The sequence below is a fragment of the Echeneis naucrates genome, chromosome 17, assembly GCF_900963305.1.
Source record: "Echeneis naucrates chromosome 17, fEcheNa1.1, whole genome shotgun sequence".
NCBI classification, from domain to species: Eukaryota; Metazoa; Chordata; class Actinopteri; order Carangiformes; family Echeneidae; genus Echeneis; species Echeneis naucrates.
The window spans coordinates 14,625,035-14,644,359 of record NC_042527.1 but is presented as its reverse complement, the minus strand read 5'-3'; the positions used below and the strand labels follow the sequence as shown (position 1 = coordinate 14,644,359).

The 19,325-nt window shown below is 40.0% G+C and overlaps 1 protein-coding gene across 1 annotated transcript; it reads left to right on the top strand.

Moving 5' to 3' along the window:
• Positions 1-239: 239 nt before the first annotated feature.
• pth1r (parathyroid hormone 1 receptor) lies at positions 240-16,650 on the top strand. The gene is made up of 12 exons (XM_029525180.1): positions 240-298; positions 5,958-6,068; positions 6,261-6,391; positions 8,693-8,787; positions 10,131-10,317; positions 12,715-12,868; positions 13,256-13,316; positions 14,037-14,103; positions 14,270-14,364; positions 15,256-15,397; positions 15,696-15,737; positions 15,827-16,650. Exons 1-12 carry the CDS (start codon positions 256-258, stop codon positions 16,187-16,189), a joined length of 1,491 nt encoding a protein of 496 aa, XP_029381040.1. The 5' UTR covers positions 240-255; the 3' UTR covers positions 16,190-16,650.
• The last annotated feature ends 2,675 nt before the right edge of the window (positions 16,651-19,325 follow it).

The following is a 19,325-nucleotide window of genomic DNA, read 5'->3' as shown; positions in this document are numbered from 1 at the left end:
TTCAGACCCAGACGGTGATCAGAAACGTGTAGTGGAATTTTCTGCTCCCATTTTCTTTATGCTCGCTTGTGGAAAGACCAAAAAATGTCATGTCCAGTGACGGTGTTTGGAGATTTCGACCTTGGTTTATAATATATATGACAAGAAAGCATTTTCCCAACTCCCTAAAACTCCGGTCATTTTCTGTTTCTGCAGGTTTATGCAGATGACGTGCTCACAAAAGAGGAGCAGATAGGCTTGCTGTTCAAAGCCAAAATGAAGTGTGAGGGGAACATCAAGTCGAAACACAAGATTCCTGGTGAGTAAAGAAATGAGAATAAACTTCTTCAGCTATGCAAATGGTTCTGTGAATAATAAAAAAAAAGGGGGCTAATATGTTGATGCTTTGTGTAATGTTTAACATGTCCACAATATCAGTTCGCTAATTGAGACATTTCACTCAGACACACAAACATCAGCCTCATTGTTCCACTAGAGGAAATGTTGGCGGATCGGTCAAAATGATTTATCCTAACTGGGTGATGAATGCCACCCCGTCAGCATGGATCCAAAGGCAGGAAGGTGTGAAACTGTGACAGACCTGTACACCCAGTGTAGGATGTGTTTTTATGACATTTGTCAAATGTCTGCAAGGACACACTTAGTCAGCGAAAAGCTACTTGTTGTTGGTCCACCACTTGCAACATGAATGACATTTAAATTCTTGTCATGCCATGATGGAACAGCAAAGAATTCTCAGCGTTTGTGTTGTCCATGCAAATCAGCACGTTAAATCGGCGTGTTTCATGGATAACAGATAAAATCCATGCTTGTGTTTATCAGCTAAACGGCCTTGCATACAATCGTGAGTGTTTATAGAAAGATGGAAATGGAAGGAAACAAATTCTGCAGTTTATGTGAAATTGAGACAGCTCGTTGCGACAGCTCGGCCCCTTTTCATTACCCTTGATTAGGTTTTTATCAGTGTGATTTTTTTATTATTATTTTTTTCCGCTCCCCGTAGCTACTGGCTCTGAATTACTTTTGCATATCTCAGAAGTGAACGAGCCATTTAGCAAAGCAAAATAGCGTTTATTTGTCAAAAACAGGCTCAGCTATTCAGTGAGCGCTTCAGTAAATTCAGGCCAGTGTAAGAGTCAGTGGGTAATTCAATAAATCCCCGAGGGGCTGCGCAGAACAGACCCTCATGAACATAGATTTGAATAGCTCATATTGTACGAGGCAGGGGCTGTTCGGAGAACCAGCAGGAAATCAATCGGCACAAACAGTAAACTGAACAATGAAGCCAGCAGCAGCTCGATGATCACAGGCGCACCAGTCCTCCATCAGGCTGGAGGGGTCACCTTGTTGTCTTGATTGAATGTGACTGTTGATTATAAGAGCTTATACTAATCAGCTGATGCTGTGCACACTTTAGTGCTTCACAACGTTTTTGCACACTTTCTGCTGATCGAATCAAATATATATTTGTGGAAGCACTCCCCAGGCAGCCCAATGCATACTCTCAGTCCATGGTTATGTTTGAAAATGCTGCTCTGTTTTCTTTGTCCTCCGTGCGGCTTGGATGGAGGGCAATGCTGATCCTGGGCTGTATTTGTGTATTTATGGGTGTCTGACGACCACCATTTTCCAACAGACCCCAGCATCTACTGTATCTCACTGCGGTTACTGTCATTTTCCCAGTTGATTGTTCAGGGCAGGATTTTGGACTCCACAGTCAAACCAGTCATATTATTTTCTCTCTAACCCCAGTTCATTGTGGTCACACTGAATTGCTAGACCCTCCAAACGATACCCCCTTGTAGATGAAACACATAATTAAAAATGTTTACTTCCAGACTGAACACGAAAACTTTTGTTGACCATTCTCTATCCGCTGGTATTGCCCAACTCCTCATGGTTTTGATAAGTGTCCACGAATCTCAAATTGGATTTGAGAAAGTATGACAGAATTGCTACCATTGAAAACTGCAGGCACCGAACAGCAGCTTGTATAAGATGTCCGGGGTTTACATAAGAACAGTGTGCTTTTAACGGGGAGGCCATAGATGCTAATGAAAAGCAGAGCAGTCAGTCAAACATGAGGCCTTTCTCAGATGAGAGTCTGTGTTGCTCATCTCAGCACATCACACTAAATCCATCCTGGCATTTCAGTGGCTGGCAAGCCTGCTGTCACACTCCAAGAGCCACCTCCAAACAACATTTGTAGCTGTCTTTCCATTTACAGTTGTTAGCAATTTCACATCATCTTCCGACATAAGATTTCGGTAATACTGTCCTTCATTTTGGCATCTCATAGTCAATTTGGCTTTGAACTATTTTTCTCTTTTTTTTTTTCACCTTTTTTTTTAATCAACTAATCAATCAATTTATAAATGAAACAACAATGGGAAAAATTACACAGTATGTTTTCTCTGTATCAGTGTCAGGAAGGATGTTTGGACTGGAACAGGTCAATCACGAAGGTCTGTGGGCATGCTGGGAAATGTTTGAGATGCTGTTTTGGGGGTAGATCAGCACAGGGAAGGTGGCGTTCATACCTGATGATGCTGGCGTACATTGAATGTGACTCATCCTGCATGTGGTGGCTGTTTTCTGACCTCTTTTGGAAGGCTGCACATGTCTGTTCGATCACATAACAGCCGAGGGACTTAGAATAAACATATTACCTTAATGAAGAAGAACAGAGTCCCTGGTGTGGCTGTACATGCCTGGATAAGCACATTTGTGTTCCTTTAACATGCTTGATTTGAGATTTAATTCTTTTTATTGTTTTTATTTTTTTTTACTGAATAGTGTTCAAATTACTTTCACTTTGCTTTTAGGTGAACTAAATTTGAACCTAAGCCTCTCATCTGGTTGTTTGTTTGTAATTATGTAATGTGGAAATCGTTTTAAACTTGGGTAGGAGTTTAGCTGTGATGTGGGGTAAAATTGTGGGGGGCTGTCAAGATTTGAGATAAACTTCAAGGAAATCATTACTTGTGCTGCCTGATAAAGCATGCAAGCATTCTCTTGAAAGTGATTGTCAGGATTTGGACAGAATCCACTCTTGTAGATTTTTTTCTTTTGCATAGTCTTTTTTTTTTTTCCCCCTCTCTTCTATTGTGGTGTAACCTTGAATCTGCGGCTTGAGGTAAAGTCAGAGAATAGCAGCTAGTGTGCATTTTTTTAGGACTTTGGTTTTACATCTGTGTTTGTCTTGCCTGTGTCCTGCCTGACCACCCCCGGAGGGTTTTTTTTTTTTTTTTTTTTTTTTTGCTTTCTCTTTTTTTCTGGCACTGTAAACTTGTGGTTTTCTGAACTATTACAGGAGATGTTGGGTGATGACTATTTTAAAACACCAGCAGTGAGAAATGGAGGATTTATTCAGAGTAATGAATTGATTGTGTGCTGAAAAGTCCCATGTGAGGCTGAAACTTTTGGTTTGGTTGCATTTCAGCATTTTATCTATTTGTTTTTATTTCTCATTTGTGCTTTAAATAAACAAAAGTCTCCATTACGTGGCTGAGACAAGGTTTTCATTGAGGGGAAACACTGAGGTTTGCCTGGAGAGGACAGTGGAGGGATGTGGGTTCAATGCCCCAGACGTTGCAGTGTGAAAATAGCTCAGCCTTCAAGCTTGTGGTCTGCACGTAGAATAACATCAGCAATCATCATAAAAGGTTGCATGTATCAGGAGAAAGGGCAATGCATGTTTTGACATCTGCAGGTCAGAATTAAATGAGTTGGGGGGAGAAAAAAAACCTTATTAAAAACCTCAGTGACATCACTAATACCAAATTCCGCCTGTTAGCCGCGTTTATATTTAAATCATGGTCAAGACATTTTCGGGAAATTATATATGTTTGTTCAGTGTTTAATTTAAGCCTGTTAGTAGGTGGTCTGATGGTAATAAAACCGATGGCAGAAGCGAATGGCAATTTTACTTTTACTCCCAGGCTGTGTGGTCAGTGTGATTTTCAAAACTAAACGCTATTTTTCTCCCACCAGAAATCTGTAGGAATCAGTCTGCTCTTTAATTTTGTGACAGGCAAATAAAAAGCATGTCGTCATGGCTTCAGATGTTTCTTTGTAAGTTTGATTACAGGAATGAGAACATAATGGATCAACTGCAAAGAGAGGATAGTTTTAGTTTTATCCTTAGCTACTTATTAGTGGTCAAAGTGGGGCAGATGTTTTCAATAATACAACACAAATGCCAAGCCATAAGGGAGGTTTTTGCCAGGAATCTGTGGGGAAAGGGACTTTGCTTTCACTATCAGAGGGCTGAGGTCCACAGTTTAGCTAACACTTTAAAAGTCCTGTGCTGTGAGAGAGGTTGTTTTATTATTTTTTTTTTCCATTTGAACCTGCAGCTCTTTGTCTCGTCTAAGTATAGCCACATTATTGCAAAATGACATGGTCTGCATTCCTCCCTGGAAATAGATGACAATGTTTTTGTGATGTTCAGAAAAAGAATGCAGTTCGCAATGTAGTGGGAATCACGAGAAAGTGATGAAAATGCCCAGAGCTTTGTGTAAAAAAAACAAAAAAAACAAAAAAACAGTTTGCCTGGGATTTTACGCTGTAAATGTTTTTCACTACAGCCTCAAAAACACTAAACTTTAATTGAAAATCCCTTCAAGTTTCATTAGACTTGCCAATCCTGTATGTGCAATAAAACACATGAAGGGTAATTATATGATGTTATAAATAGTTGATGTCATTAAATTGGTTCATTAAGTACTGATTGTTCTTTAAAAACTGCAAATCAGCCATTTAATCTTCATTCCAAATTGATTCTGTCATTTCTCATTATTGTCCTCTAACATGAGCATCTTGGGCAAAGCCCTTTCTTGCTTTGGATCCAACCTCACCAGACGCTTCTTCATTGATGTAAGGCAAGTGGAAACGTCCCCATTGCGGTGGACCTGGGGTCCTCTTTGCAATAGACAGGACCTCTGCTATGCTGACGACACCCAGCTGTCCCTCTCCGCCCTGTCTACTCATCAGCCTCTTCATCATGATATCAGTATCATACCAAGCTTTGCTTTTGAAAATATTAGGAAAATCAAGCCTGACCTAACTTAGTACAACACCCAGCTTTGGGTCCATGCCTTGCTTGTCTCATCTGTCAGGCCTTCCTCTGTGCTCAGTGAAAACACTTTGTCGTTGTTCCAGAAAATAGACGGCCATCTTGTGTTCAATCAGCCCAAAAGAGCACATGTCACTCTGCTACTCATCAACCTGCGCTGGCTGCCCTTGGTTGCCCGAATCAAGTTCAAGTCACTAATGTTTGCCATCAGTGACTGTGTCTGCAGTCCTATATTTGAACTCAGCCATACAACCCTTTGAGCCTTGTCGACTTCTGCATTCTTCCGAGGAATATTAGCCAGGCGTTGCCATCCCTGAAGATGGCACCTATCAGAGTAGGCAGTCATCCCTGCCGTCTTCAAGAAGCACATCCTTTCCTAAAAACCGAGCATGCCCAACTGGTGTTTTTATTACACAATCTCCTGCAACCATTTTAAAGATGTAGTATTTAAGAGCTTTTTTCTCAGTCACTTTGGAAAAGGGCGTCTGCCAAATGAGTAGAATAGCCATCATCCACCTTGTTCACTGAGGAGCAGCATCAACTTCAACCATGAAATTATCATCATTACTAACATTATTGTTCTCAGTAGTTTAGATATTGTTGGCATTTTTTTGCTTATTAGATAGATAGACAGATCATCGTGTAGTTGTCTGACGTATATCATATGTGGTGTGTTCCCGAGGTGATTCAGTGCTTCACTTGAACAAACCACGGTTAACATCGCTGGTCTCCTCTGCTGGGCTCATTTGCATATCAGTAAAGTTCACACATCTGGCCTCATCTTTAAAGGACAACAGATTCATTTAAAACACACAGTCATCTTGTAAATGCAAAAACCAAGGCTCTACTTCTTAAGTCAACACTGCTTTTCTCTTCGCAGATGGCTTCTGCTCGCCAGAATGGGACGGCATTGTTTGTTGGCCTGAAGGACCTCCGGGAAAGCTCGTATCTACCGCCTGTCCAGAGTACATCTATGACTTCAACCATAAAGGTGAGTCTGGCTCTGGGTACAGTCACCAGATGAAAGAGCAGCAGAGCTCAGAGGCTGCTGTATAATGTGTATAATCATAATCAAATATCTAATCATTGAAAAAATAAGTTGTGAACGAGTGATTGATTGTTCTGGCAAACAAAAGGTAAACTTTGGGATTAAAAATAGGCCCTTGTGCTTCTTGATGTCTAGGCCTGGCATACCGTCGGTGCGACAACAATGGAACGTGGGAGCTGGCCACAATCAACAAGACGTGGGCCAATTATAATGAATGTGCGAAATTCCTTTACCATTACAACCACAGCCACGAAAAGGTGAGATCAGTCTCGTTTGACACAGTGGCAGCTCCCCTCTCCGGAATAATTAAGAGTAATGACCTCTGTGAATACACTGCCTAAGTAAACTGTCACATTTGAGTAAATGTAGCCTTTTAGGCTCTTGCATGGCTATGTTACCCTGTAATTACAAGCCCTCTTCAATGCATGACACGTTTCCAACTTGCCTTCTCAGTAATTCGCAAAAAACAGTTTAGTAATAGCTTGAATAGTTTGAGTGGGTGACCGGGAGATAATGGCAGGATGACAGCGTGGCTGGTTTGTGATAGGGACAAAATGTGATGGCGCTCCAATCAGCTAAATGTTCACTAATGTTGCACTGACATCATTTTTTTTTTTTTTTTTTTTTTCTTGGAAATTATGTACCATTGAGTAATTCAGTCTTAAATGTGCAGATTTTACTGAGGGTACTGTTTCTTCCAGTCTTTTCATTAACATTACATCATTTCATTTACATGGCAGGGCCACCTTCAAACATTATACATACGTGTGACGCTTGAACATGTTTCAAGCCTGTGACCATTATTGCTCGGTATTAGAGAAGCTTTTTACAATTTTGGAAATGTAGGGGTTTGTTCACAATAAATCCCAAGATCATTGCTGAGGTTGGGCTTGAGTGATTGTCTGACAGTCGGTGGTCCATCTTATCCCCAGTGTTCCCTGGTGTCCCCAAACCCATCGAGGTGTTTCATGGGATTTGGTTCATGGGTTGTTTTTTTTTGTTGTTGTTGGGGGCACAATCCAATCAAAACACAAATGGTCTTCTGCCAGCTGATGCCAAAGTCCTCTTATTCCACATATAAAAAAAGACATTTTTTTTCTGTTTGTTTACGCTCATTTGCTGTTATCTAATAAAGTCCAGTTGTTTACAGATCACACTGGGCTGATACTTTCATATCTGCACCATCAGACACTGGTATTTCCCCTTTTTGTGTCGTAACAATGTCTAATTCAGTGGTGATGTATTCATATCTAAAGCAGCAGCATTACTGTGAGAGAGACTGCAAGGAAAAACTGAAGAACATCACATGACTCTCAGTATCCAGCAACTTCCCCTGGTTCGCACCGTGACACCTCTGAATATGTGTGACTGTAATCTTAAACCGCGGCTTCCTCATAGTCCATGTCCACGAAGAGGCAACATCTGTAACATACAATCGAATTATTAGCAGCACATCAGAGGCAAACCTCGGATACTAGAAACGCTGACATCTACGTCACCACACAGTGCGTGTCAGGCATATTGTTTTCTAAACAGAACACAGCAGCCTTTTGCTACCACAATCCCCAAGAGACTGACAAAGGTAGATGGTAGTGTTTGCTAGTGGTTGCACTCTCCAAGTGAGGAATGCAGCAGTCAGTTACTCTGTGATAAGGAACATTCAAGTAACTCAGGGATTTTGTCAAATTGTTGTAAAAGCTGTCCCAGTTTGATATCACCCCCTTTTTTTTTTTTTTTTGGCCATGAAATGATCATCTTTCCCACATAAATTTTCCTCTCAAAATTCTTGAATTTGGTGCGGAGGATGTGGGCATAACCTCATCATGGCACCCTTCAATTTCTCCCTGACTTCAGACGTTTATGTTGATGGGCTCCCAAGGGAGCGGTTGCAGCAGTTAATGACAAATACATGTGCAAGAATGAAAGCCCCACGCAGCCCTACTGCCAATACCGCCGACCACCACCACAACTTCAGACTTTTTTTTCTTCTGGCACATGATCCTGATCCTAAACGATAACAGCAGTGGAGTATCTGGTTACATCACACAGGGCTCTTGGCCCCCATCAGCCTGTTGACTAAGAGATAGACTGCTTGTAGTGACTCTCCGCTGGAACATCCGACTGTCCCGCCCAGCCTCGCTCAGCTCCATCGCCCGTTTGACATGCTGTTGGATAATATGATATTGATTATGCATACTGACTGAATATTACCCTTTCATTGGCGTTAACACATGCGGATTAGGATGTGCAATAAATATAACAAGTGTTGGTTTTAGTTTGATGCTTTTTTTGTATTTCTACCAATTGCTTTCCTTCAAACTGTTTTGCTATACTGTATCTGTTCAGTATTCCTTTAGTTGTAGAAAATCACTCTTATCTGTGATCTATAGCCAACAAATTCCATTTTTTATGTATGAAGTAGTTGGCATTTTTAGCATTTATACATATATAATATAATATAATTTATATATATATAATGACATGCTGTGCTGTGGGATTAGAGTCTTAATAGCTTCCTTATTTTGCTTCCATTGTTGACGATCTACCAATTTATCCTCTTCCAACAGGAGGTCTTTCATCGTCTGTATCTCATCTACACTGTGGGGTACTCCATCTCTCTGGGATCACTCATGGTGGCCGTTGTCATCTTGGGATATTTCCGGTGAGTCAATACTGCTGCTGGACCGCCGTTTTTCAATCAATCCTATCAACCACAAATGCCCTCAGGAGGGAGAGTTAGACAGAGGGTCAGAAATGAAGGGAACAGAAGGGATCGCACGCTAGCTTTGACTTTTCAAAGACGATGATATGACTTACTTTGAGGAGGCGGCTTGCAGCAGTGCATGCTTCATTACCTGACATTTACCTTCTCTGTTTTTGTTTTGGGTTTTTTTTTTTTATGCTGATCTCAAGTTCCAGTGCAGAAAGACCAGCGCTTGGATACTGGTTTAGTAATCCCGCCCAGCTGTGAAATATTGCAGTCCTGAAGCTTTGTTGTCTTTTCCTTAAACATATAAAGTACATCAACACATGATATGAAAATGCGAAGAATTGCAAGTAGCTACTCAGAGAAGGCTGATTAGTGTCAGACAGCTCTGTCATTATTTGATGATTTTGGTGACCATCAGGAATCAATGTGAAGGTGTTGTTTACCACCGCTGTGACTTACTGTAAAGGCAGGCAGGCAGTCAGGAAGCTGTAGGAAGACTCCCGACTGGCACCAGGAGCTCTACAGGTCAAATGAGTTTCATAAGTCATCCCAGGGGCCCATCTGACATTCTGTCTATGTGCTCCGGAGCACTCAAGCCATCTCCCCCTTCAACATGTCCAATTTTAGACAGCAGAGCTCATAAATGTTTTCCTAGGGAGAGAAAAGGGATATTTCACATTAGCAGGTGCGTTCAATATTTTTCACCAGGGGATTGTATGCTATATTGGTTTTCACCGACCACTTTAGAATCAATCATTTTCTGAAGGAGGCTGCTCAAACATTTAGCTCCTTGGTGGGGCTTTAACAGTTATAATGGATACAGTGAGTTGATTTACTAAAAATTTAAGATGATTTATTTTTTTTTTTAAATGGTGATTATTTCACCAATATTCCTCCCAATACTGTCATTGACTTCATCATGATGTAATCTTTACAACTATTGATCCAGCATTTTGAATCCAATGCCCAGGTGTGACCACCAAAGGTCAACTCCACGGGAAGCTGGCAGATGGGATGTTTTGACAGTTAATTTTTTTTGACAGGTAGACTCACGCTCGTCTGGATGGAAATTTGCATCCTCTTCTCGTTTTATACCCCTAAATCTGAAGAATGTGTCATAGTCAGCCTGAAATTCAGCTGGCTCTAATTAGGAACAGTATTATTTGTGTGTGTGTGTGTTTAAATGCTTACACCCTCAAAGGTGCGTCAGCCCACACACGCATACAAAAACGTAAAGATACTATTTTCAGCTGTCGTTTGACCTTGGCTCTCTTGTTTTGTTTTTTTGTCTCCAGCCGATTACACTGCACCAGGAACTACATCCACATGCACCTATTTGTGTCTTACATGCTGCGGGCCATCAGTATTTTCGTGAAAGATGTTGTTCTCTACTCTGGATCAGCCTTAGAGAACATGGAGCGAGTCACAGTCGAAGACCTGAAGTCCATCACCGAGGCTCCGCCAGCTAATAAAACACAGTTTGTAAGTACACCAACGCACTTATAGCACGCTTACAGTGGAGTTGGTTTGAACATAAAACACACTGTCGTTATTTCTCAGTGTGCACTATATTCCACACAACACTGCATAATTAAGAATAAAGCCAGTTTTTCTGCCAAAAAAAACCAACAAAATAATAATTAATAAATATCATCTCCATTATCTATCATCAGATTGAATGAAAGTAATTCCATAATGAATGAATATTGACATTGACGCGGTGAATTTTGCCGTGGGTGTTAAACATTTATTTTCCAAAGTGGAAGGCAGGTTTTTTTTTTTTGTTTTTTTTTTTGCGTCTCGCCTGCTTTTCCAGTGCAGGAGCAAATAAACTGGACTATCTGTCACCATGCCAAGCTTTTCCATGCCAGTAATTGGCTTTCCCCTTCAGAGTCAAATAAAAAAAAAACGGATAAAGACTGGGTATTTTTCATGCATGCTTTAATATGCAAACAAACTATTTGTTCAATATATCCCATTGACATTTGAACCATGAGAAGATGTGCTGGAGTGAAAACGGTTTGTTTAAGTGACTTACTTTACATGACACAGTGATTGAACACAACATAGACGTGTTATTGACTCTGCCTGCCTGTGACTCCAAATGATCACGTGTGCGTAAGTGAGACTGAGAGAGTGAACCACTTGGTTAACCCCTAAGGCAAAGGCCGAAGGTCACAGGGTTAATTGGCGCCACTTAAATTGAACGGGAGCACCAATAATTGTTTGTCTCTATGTTGGATGATTGTTTGCGCTGTTATTGTTGTATGTTGTCTGGTGACCTGTCCAGGGTGTCCAGGGTCTTTATTCACCTACCAGAGACACATTTCACTTTATTTTGTAAGCGTGACTGTATTGACCACAGTTTGACCAACATGTGTCACGGCCTAGTGTGTTTTTAACATTTACACAGCATAGGGTTTGCAATCAGCTACTAAAGGCAAGAATTCATAAATCATCAGGTATAAATCTATTTTATACCTGACGTGACATGGAAAGGTGATTGTGATACGAACAAATAAACACATCATAATCACATACTGTTACATTAAAGGCACGAAACCAAACAAGCACCCTCAGGAAAAAACCTCCCGCTGTCAACCAAATGTGCTGATTTGAAAACACGCTGATGAAAAGACAAATTTGATACAACAATTACAAGACTGGTAATCAGCAGTGGAAGAAAGCCGCTGAGTCCAAAAACTGTGGCAGTACAGCAGAGCAGCAACAGCTGAAGCCAGATAACAGTGAGGAGGCTGAACGATCGATGGCTGACTAAAACATTACGGGCTCCTGAGGCTTCCACACAGCCCGTCCAGACAAAAGCACATAATACTACCAGGATTATTATTAACCTCTGTTCAAACAGAAATAGGCCACAATAACATAAAATGTCACTGTCAATATATTATATTAAAGGTGTGGCCATAGGAAATGTATTTTGAACTAGGACATGTATTTATTTATTTATTTTTAGTTTTTCTTTTCAGCTTAATTCAATCTATAACTTGCATGTTTTGTTTCCCAGTTTTCCTCCAGTCCAGGCCAGCGGGCCCAGGGGAAATTTACTGGGTCTCAAAAGCAATTTAAACATATGACTTGACACCTCCGTCCTTAATTTCCAAACTAGAGGTTATAAAAAGTGTTACTTTCAGCTGGACTGAATTTGTCATGCTGCCAAATAGTGAGCTCAGATGAAAGCTCTGCCCCTAACAGGCAGAGAGAAATAACAGGCTGTGAATAATATGGGCATAAGTTCCATGATGCCATTTTAAATGTCTGCTGATGTTCACAAATGCTTTCAGATTGCACTGCAACGTGTTTGATTCTCAAAGCAAGTACGTTAAGTCCATTCAGTCTTTGCTTTGCTCCCTTGGAAATCTGCTAGAAATGTCTTAGCCTTTGGATTTATTTAGAAAGTTCACATTTTAGAAGCAGCCTGAGGATTCATTTTACTGAATGACTCTTTAGTGCAGTCAATACATCGATTCAACCATTCAGCCTCAATGAGAGAAGCAAAGTTTGTATTATATACAGCTTTATGAAAGGATAAGGTTGTGAATGTGCAGTATGAATGGAAAACATCTGATGACTTTAGCAGCAACTGAAAATGAAGGCCATCTTTTTCTTGCGTTCTTGTTACAGTTCTTGAATATTGACCGTACTGCGGTTGCCAGATATTGCAAGATAGATGGATCAATAGATAGCTAGACAATCTGTGGGAAATTCGACAAACACTGTACTAACAACGCTAAGTGTCTGCAGCCACACGGTAAAATATCAAGACGATGCTGTGGTTTGGAGGGCTTCAGAAGGTGTGACTTGTTTCAGTGTGGGGCCTGATGTTGTCTCTTTTCCCTGTTTGCTGTTTCTGTGTAGATTGGCTGCAAGGTAGTCGTGACCTTGTTTATGTACTTCCTGGCGACCAATTACTACTGGATCCTTGTTGAGGGCCTGTATCTCCATAGCCTCATCTTCATGACCTTCTTCTCAGACAGAAAGTATCTTTGGGGATTTACTCTAATTGGTTGGGGTGAGTGCTGCTTCATCTTCGTTTTTGTCACAAGCACATGATTCGAAAATGAATAACAGGCTACCTGCCGTGCAAATTGAAAAATTATGTAAGGTATTTAATTTTTGATGGTCTAATCAGTACGCAAAGAAGTTTGAACAAAAAAAATATGGGAAGCACTGTCAAGTCCTTAGATACACACACATGAATATGGGCTTTACGGTTCCTGCATTGTACACACTGTGCGTATAAGTTACATAAGCACAGCGCATACAATGTGGATGCTGTGCTCCCCAGGTTCTACTAGACCAGTGATTGATGGATGCATTCATTTGTTTCTGTGTGATAACTTTTTTTTTCTCTCTCTCTCTCTAATTAATTATATTTTCCCTCTTTTTATTTTTTCAGGCGTTCCAGCCATGTTTGTGACAGTTTGGGCGACGGTGAGAGCCATGTTTGCAGACACAGAGTAAGTTATCTGCACAAATAGCCAGACGTTATTCTAGATCAGCTTGGATGCAGAAACACTACGGTCTTCAGTTTCCAATTTGTATCCAGCAGTCGTCTCGTGGAACTAAATCACATATTTGTTTTCGCTGTCAGCAGGAAGGCGGCAGGAAGTTTGATAATAACCAGAGCTCCATCATGTGCATTCAGCATGTAATAGTAGTGTAACATATTTGGTTACAAATTCAAATGTATTGATTAGAAATGTCAAAAGGATGAATTCCGACCTCGATCAAGCACCATAAAATCTTTTATACAAACTTGTGAATCTTTCTCCCTTCTTAAAGCCACACATACGCAAAAACTAATGCAGCGGTAGCTAGAGGCAGAATTTTTTTTTTGTTGTTGTTGTTATTTCAGTGCAAACTAATCTTTTCAGAAGCCTTTGAAAATAAAAGCCACTTTGCAGGGTAATGAATTATTTCACCGGGTTGAAGGCTAGAAATTTCACATTAAGATTTATTTCGAAACATGTCTATTATACTTGTGTGTGCAGCACTCTTCAATCTTAAATCTTAAATGGAGGTCAGCGATTCAGTGCCATGTGTGACTCTCTCTCGAATGGCAGTGATCATTATAGACAGCAGAGCGAAAACACGGGGCTCCTGGATCATACATCTGCCACTGTGATGCTTACTTATCACTTGCTGAGCCCTGTTGTTGTTCTGTCTGTCTGCCGCAGGTGTTGGGACTTAAGTGCAGGCAATTTGAAATGGATATATCAAGTACCCATCTTGGCGGCCGTGGTGGTGAGTACATGCTCGCTGCTTGCGTCTTTCGTCTTGCTGGGCGGAAGATGACAGCATGTCACTGCACCTGTGGCATGACAGCTGTGGGAGAGAATACCTTATTAGGTTTGCTGTGACCCTCAACCGTGTCATATATATACATTTTTTTTTTCTATTTTCGTTCCAGGTTAATTTTATGTTATTTCTGAACATCATCAGAGTCTTGGCAACCAAATTGCGAGAAACAAACGCTGGAAGGTGTGACACAAGGCAACAGTACAGGTACTGACTGAAATGATTGCTTTCATTTTACAATTTCACCAGAACAGCTGTTCATTTTGTTTCATTCATCCTATCAGCATGTTTGTAGCCTGTATCATGGTAAGCACAATGATGCCATGAATGTATTCAATCTGATCGCATTTCCATCATGAGGCAGGTTCAAATGGGGGAATAGCAGTGATAAAATAATATTCTCGCTTTACTGTCGTGATCCAAAAGCAGCCAGTAATGGTTATTAACCTTTAGTCAAATATAAAATGTAATGGTTTTTTTCAGTGTTTCATGTAGCGAAGAGGTGAATCTGTGAATATAAAATGCTCACATATGAAAAAACTGATTTTATTTATTTATTGGATGTGAAATGAAATGTAAATTCAAACATTATTTAGTGTCTTATGACCAATGGATCAAGTAAACAAAATAGGGAAACAACATGAACAAATCAACAACTGAATTAATGTGCAGAATTGTTATTTCCCAGATAGCAAAGAATCATTGACCCTATGTTAAATCAACATTGCACTCAACATTTAATTCAAGATTGAATCAACATCGAACTTCAATGTTGATTCCTCATCAGATTGCAAACTCAATTAGCAATGAAACAATGTTACTGACTGCACTGACTGCCATCGGACTGTCCCTCTTTACATGAAATACAAAATCCTGTTGATTTTCTGACAAAAGCTTCAATGTCATTTCAACAGATACTAAACTACGATAATTATTAAGCATGCCTAGTAAACAAAAGGATGATTCAGATGGAAAAATCACCATTTTTAGAATTGAGTCTTGCTATCTGGGTCTGGTTCTATAATATGCTGAACATTTGGCAACGTGTGTACAACATTTAATTAAGATGATAAAAAAATGTTCCTCTGTCTGTTACAGGAAACTGTTGAAGTCAACGCTGGTGCTGATGCCGCTGTTTGGTGTCCACTATATCATATTCAATGCCATGCCATACACAGAAGTATCTGGAGTTCCCTGGCTCATCCAGATGCACTATGAGATGCTGTTTAACTCCTTCCAGGTAAAGCTGCCGAGGTTGAAATGCCACAAATGCTGAGTATAGCTTTAAGGGATATCTGATTGGCAACCATAGGATTTTACTTCCACAAGGCAAACAAGTCTTTATCAGTGGAAAAAAACCCCATGATGGATCAATTATCCAATAGTTGGATAACCCTAACCCTATTACTGAGGTATTGGCTGTGGTTAGATCGTTACTAAGATAAATAGGAAGTGAAATGCTGTTCTAAATAACAACGTATACTGTACAGCTAAAGTGTTTTCTGCAGGTCAGTAAAATTGTTCTTTTCTCCTTTCAGGGATTCTTAGTTGCAATTATATACTGCTTTTGCAATGGGGAGGTAAGAACTGACTGAGTTTTGCATTTTACAGCAAAAACTCCGACATACAATACAAATACAAATGGCTAAACACGTTTTTCTCCTCGAAGGTACAAGCAGAGATCAAAAAGTCCTGGAGCAGAAGGAGTCTGGCACTGGACTTCAAAAGGAAAGCTCGGAGTGGCAGTAACACTTACAGCTATGGACCTATGGTGTCGCACACCAGTGTTACCAACGTCACTGCCAGAGGGCCGCTAGCCCTCCACCTCACCACAAGGCTGGGACCGGTGCCTGTGAACGGCCACAGGAACCTCCCCGGCTACGTGAAGAACGGCTCCGTCTCAGAAAACTCGATACCTTCGTCGGGACAGGAGCTGCACGTTCCTGAAGAGGAGCATTGTGCTCACACGCGGCCCGCCGAGAACGAGAAACCCTCGCCTGTGGTCGAGGAGGAGAGGGAGACGGTCATGTGAGCGCTGCGCATACGAATGGAAACTGGATAGATAAATCAAAACACAGTCTCAGGATGGTCTGATAGTTTTATTCTCCTGTGAATCAAGCCAGAACACTGCCGACTGATGAGGTTCAAGGCAAAGAAGAAAACAGAAGGGCGTATCACTTTTGTGAGCTGGGCCGCCTTTATTCGAGGAATGATGACTGATTATTGTGGCGAAAACCCTCTCTACTCTTTGAACAACCACCTGCCACACTGAATGTGTAAAAGGTTGAAAAGAGACTGCCGTTTCCTATTCCTTCCCCACTGCCGTCATGTTTTCTGTTTGCTCATTTGGCAGATGTCTTGTGCATAAATCAACCAGAGGTTAGTTAGTTACAGTAGTTGCCAGGAAAAGCCTTAATCTCTGAAGAAGAGCCAGGTGGAGTTTGAGTGCAGTGCAGTTACCTGTGTAGGCGATTTCATCCGCAACTTAAGTCTTTGTGAGTAGGTCGGACTTAAGATATCAGCGCTACTATTTGGAGGGATTTGTTTGTGTTGTCTGTCAAGGTATCTCTTTTTTTTTTTTTGCATCGACTTAAATCCACTTCAGTGTCAAAGGGAAGCTACTCAGGTAATTGAAGTCCTCTGTTGTTGCACAACAGTTGTTAAAAGTTTAAAGTGGTGTTTCAGCACGGTCAGCATCCTCTCCTGGGGATGTCGGTAAATCATGTAAGGTTGTGTTAAATATTCTTTTCTCAAAAACATCGAACGGTTTCTGCTGTTAAGAAAGACCCGGCGTTCATCTTTCTTAGAGCAAAAGATATTTAAAGACATCAAGTGAATGTTTCATATTCAAATTCTCTGCAAAAACACACACACACACACACACACACGCAACACAACACAATGCCAAAGTGCCAAAGTCGAGTGTTGGCTAAAGTAAAGGGGACCTTGATGGAAACCTGACAGGAATAGTATCATGTGTTCTCACTTGGTTTTCAAAGGAAGAAACCCCCCATTTAAAAACACAGGGCACAGGAAACAGCTATATATTCCAGAGGAATGTTAATTAAATGAGGAATCCAAGAAAATCTCAGATTCCCCTGGAATTCCAAGAGTTTCATTTGTGGTGGCTGTGAAGGAAAAGCCAGATATAAATAACACACAGCAATTCTTACAGATGGTCCAGTGTTATGCTGCTTTATGATGTGTATATATATAGATATATCTATATATATTTCTATATATGGATATATATAAAGTCACAATGTTTACAAAGATCAGAATTACATTCTAATTGTGAGCTAATAGTGTTCATGTGTACGGATATGTTAAAAAGATATGTTTCAGTGTATATAATGTTATTTTTCATGTGTATGTGAATGTTTGCAATATTTGATTATGTATATTGTCCAAAAGCTAAACTGGTGAATATATGTACAGGTGACAGACAGACAGGCATTCAGATATACATTTAATGGAGCATTAGACAAGATATTTTAAACTCTGTAACTTACTGTACTTAACCAGCATGGTTTACAGGTGAGGTCACATTAATATACTATACCAAAGAAGAAGGGCATGATTTTCTGCCAGGCAACAGTTATTTTGCAGGAGTTCTTTGTATTTTTGCATTTTCATCTGCCATCTTGTTTACAGCACCCAAAAAGTCTTAAAGTCATATTTTATTCAGAAAATTGTCAAAATAAGTGTTTTAATAAAGCCCCCCACATAAAGTGGAAGTAAATATTTCATGTAATCAGCAATGAGGCAAATAAAATAAATAAAAGCATCGCTCACAATGCTCAGTATTATACTAATAATGGACCGGGACTACAAAGTTTTGTTGCTTTTCAATCCTTCACTTGTACCTTTGACCTAACTTGGTCTCAAGAGTTGAATTAGTCTGTATTTGGTTTGGACTAGCATGTCTGCTAAATTATATTTTACCTCACATAAATTCCAACTAACATTTAACCAAAGTTAATATTTGCTCTTATGAACAGTATAATCCCACATTTTATTTCTTTTTTTTTTTTTTCATCTGCTGGCTCCTGTTTGATGGCAACAGCTCTTGTTGCTCTTACTGTTGTTTACTTTCAGTGATGTAAAAGATTTTTTCCCCCCCAGCTCTGGTTGCCAAACTGTAGGCATGAAGGTTTTTGCTTTGACTCAGTTTTAAAAGGTTAAAGTCTGATCCCTTCAATTTGTACCATCTACAAATCCATTCTGCAATTTCCAATGCAAATGTGCAGAGCAGTTGTTTTCTTTTTTGTCTTTTGTTTTGTGTATTTTTGGGGCCCATCCCAATACTATCCTGGGTACAGAAAAACAAGCTATCAAAGAGCCATACATGTCTGCAGCGAAATCCTTCTATTCACTCCCAAATTTGACAAAATTTAGAATATACACACATTTAGTGGAGAAATAATTCTTTGATTAGCGTGGTTGGAAAGTCAGCATTTACACACTTCATTTATTTAATTTTTTTTGACAATAATAATGGTACAAAATCACTTTAGAAATATTTCAAAAATGATTTGAGCCATGCAACTTACTGGTTTGTTTTTTTTTTTGTTGTTGTTGTTTTGCTTTATTTTTGTTTTTCCATATTTGAACATCAGTTCAACGGTGTGAATTAATGAATAGCGCCTTTTAGCCCTTTCAAGAACTCAAATTGGACCAAGCAGAGGCTTTTCCAGGAGGTACTGGGATTGATTAAGAGCCTGTGACTGGACTGACAACAATAATGGCAGGTGGCTGTCAGCCTCAGTGATTTAAAAAAAGGAAAGATGCTCTGTGACTCAATAATAAAGTAATATTCTGTCCCTAGCTGTCTTATGTACAACACTGAAGGCTGCAGCTGAGGTGGTTGTTCTTCAGAGACAATCAGACTTGTCACTATTTGTCGCTGAGCAGGAAAAAATTTTGCAGAAGCATAATCCACTTTTTGCATTAAAAGGGCAGGGGCTGTATCAGAACATTAAAATCTATTATTAAAATAACACTTGGAAAATTATATATGAGCACTTTAGTATCCTACAATAAAGTATTTTGTTCTGATTGTATCTTGTAAAAATGATTGTGTTTTGGAATCAAGTGTACAATAAGGCCGAGAACCATAGAGCTAATGTTGTATTTCATTGTTTTCAAATACCTCTCATAGAAATATA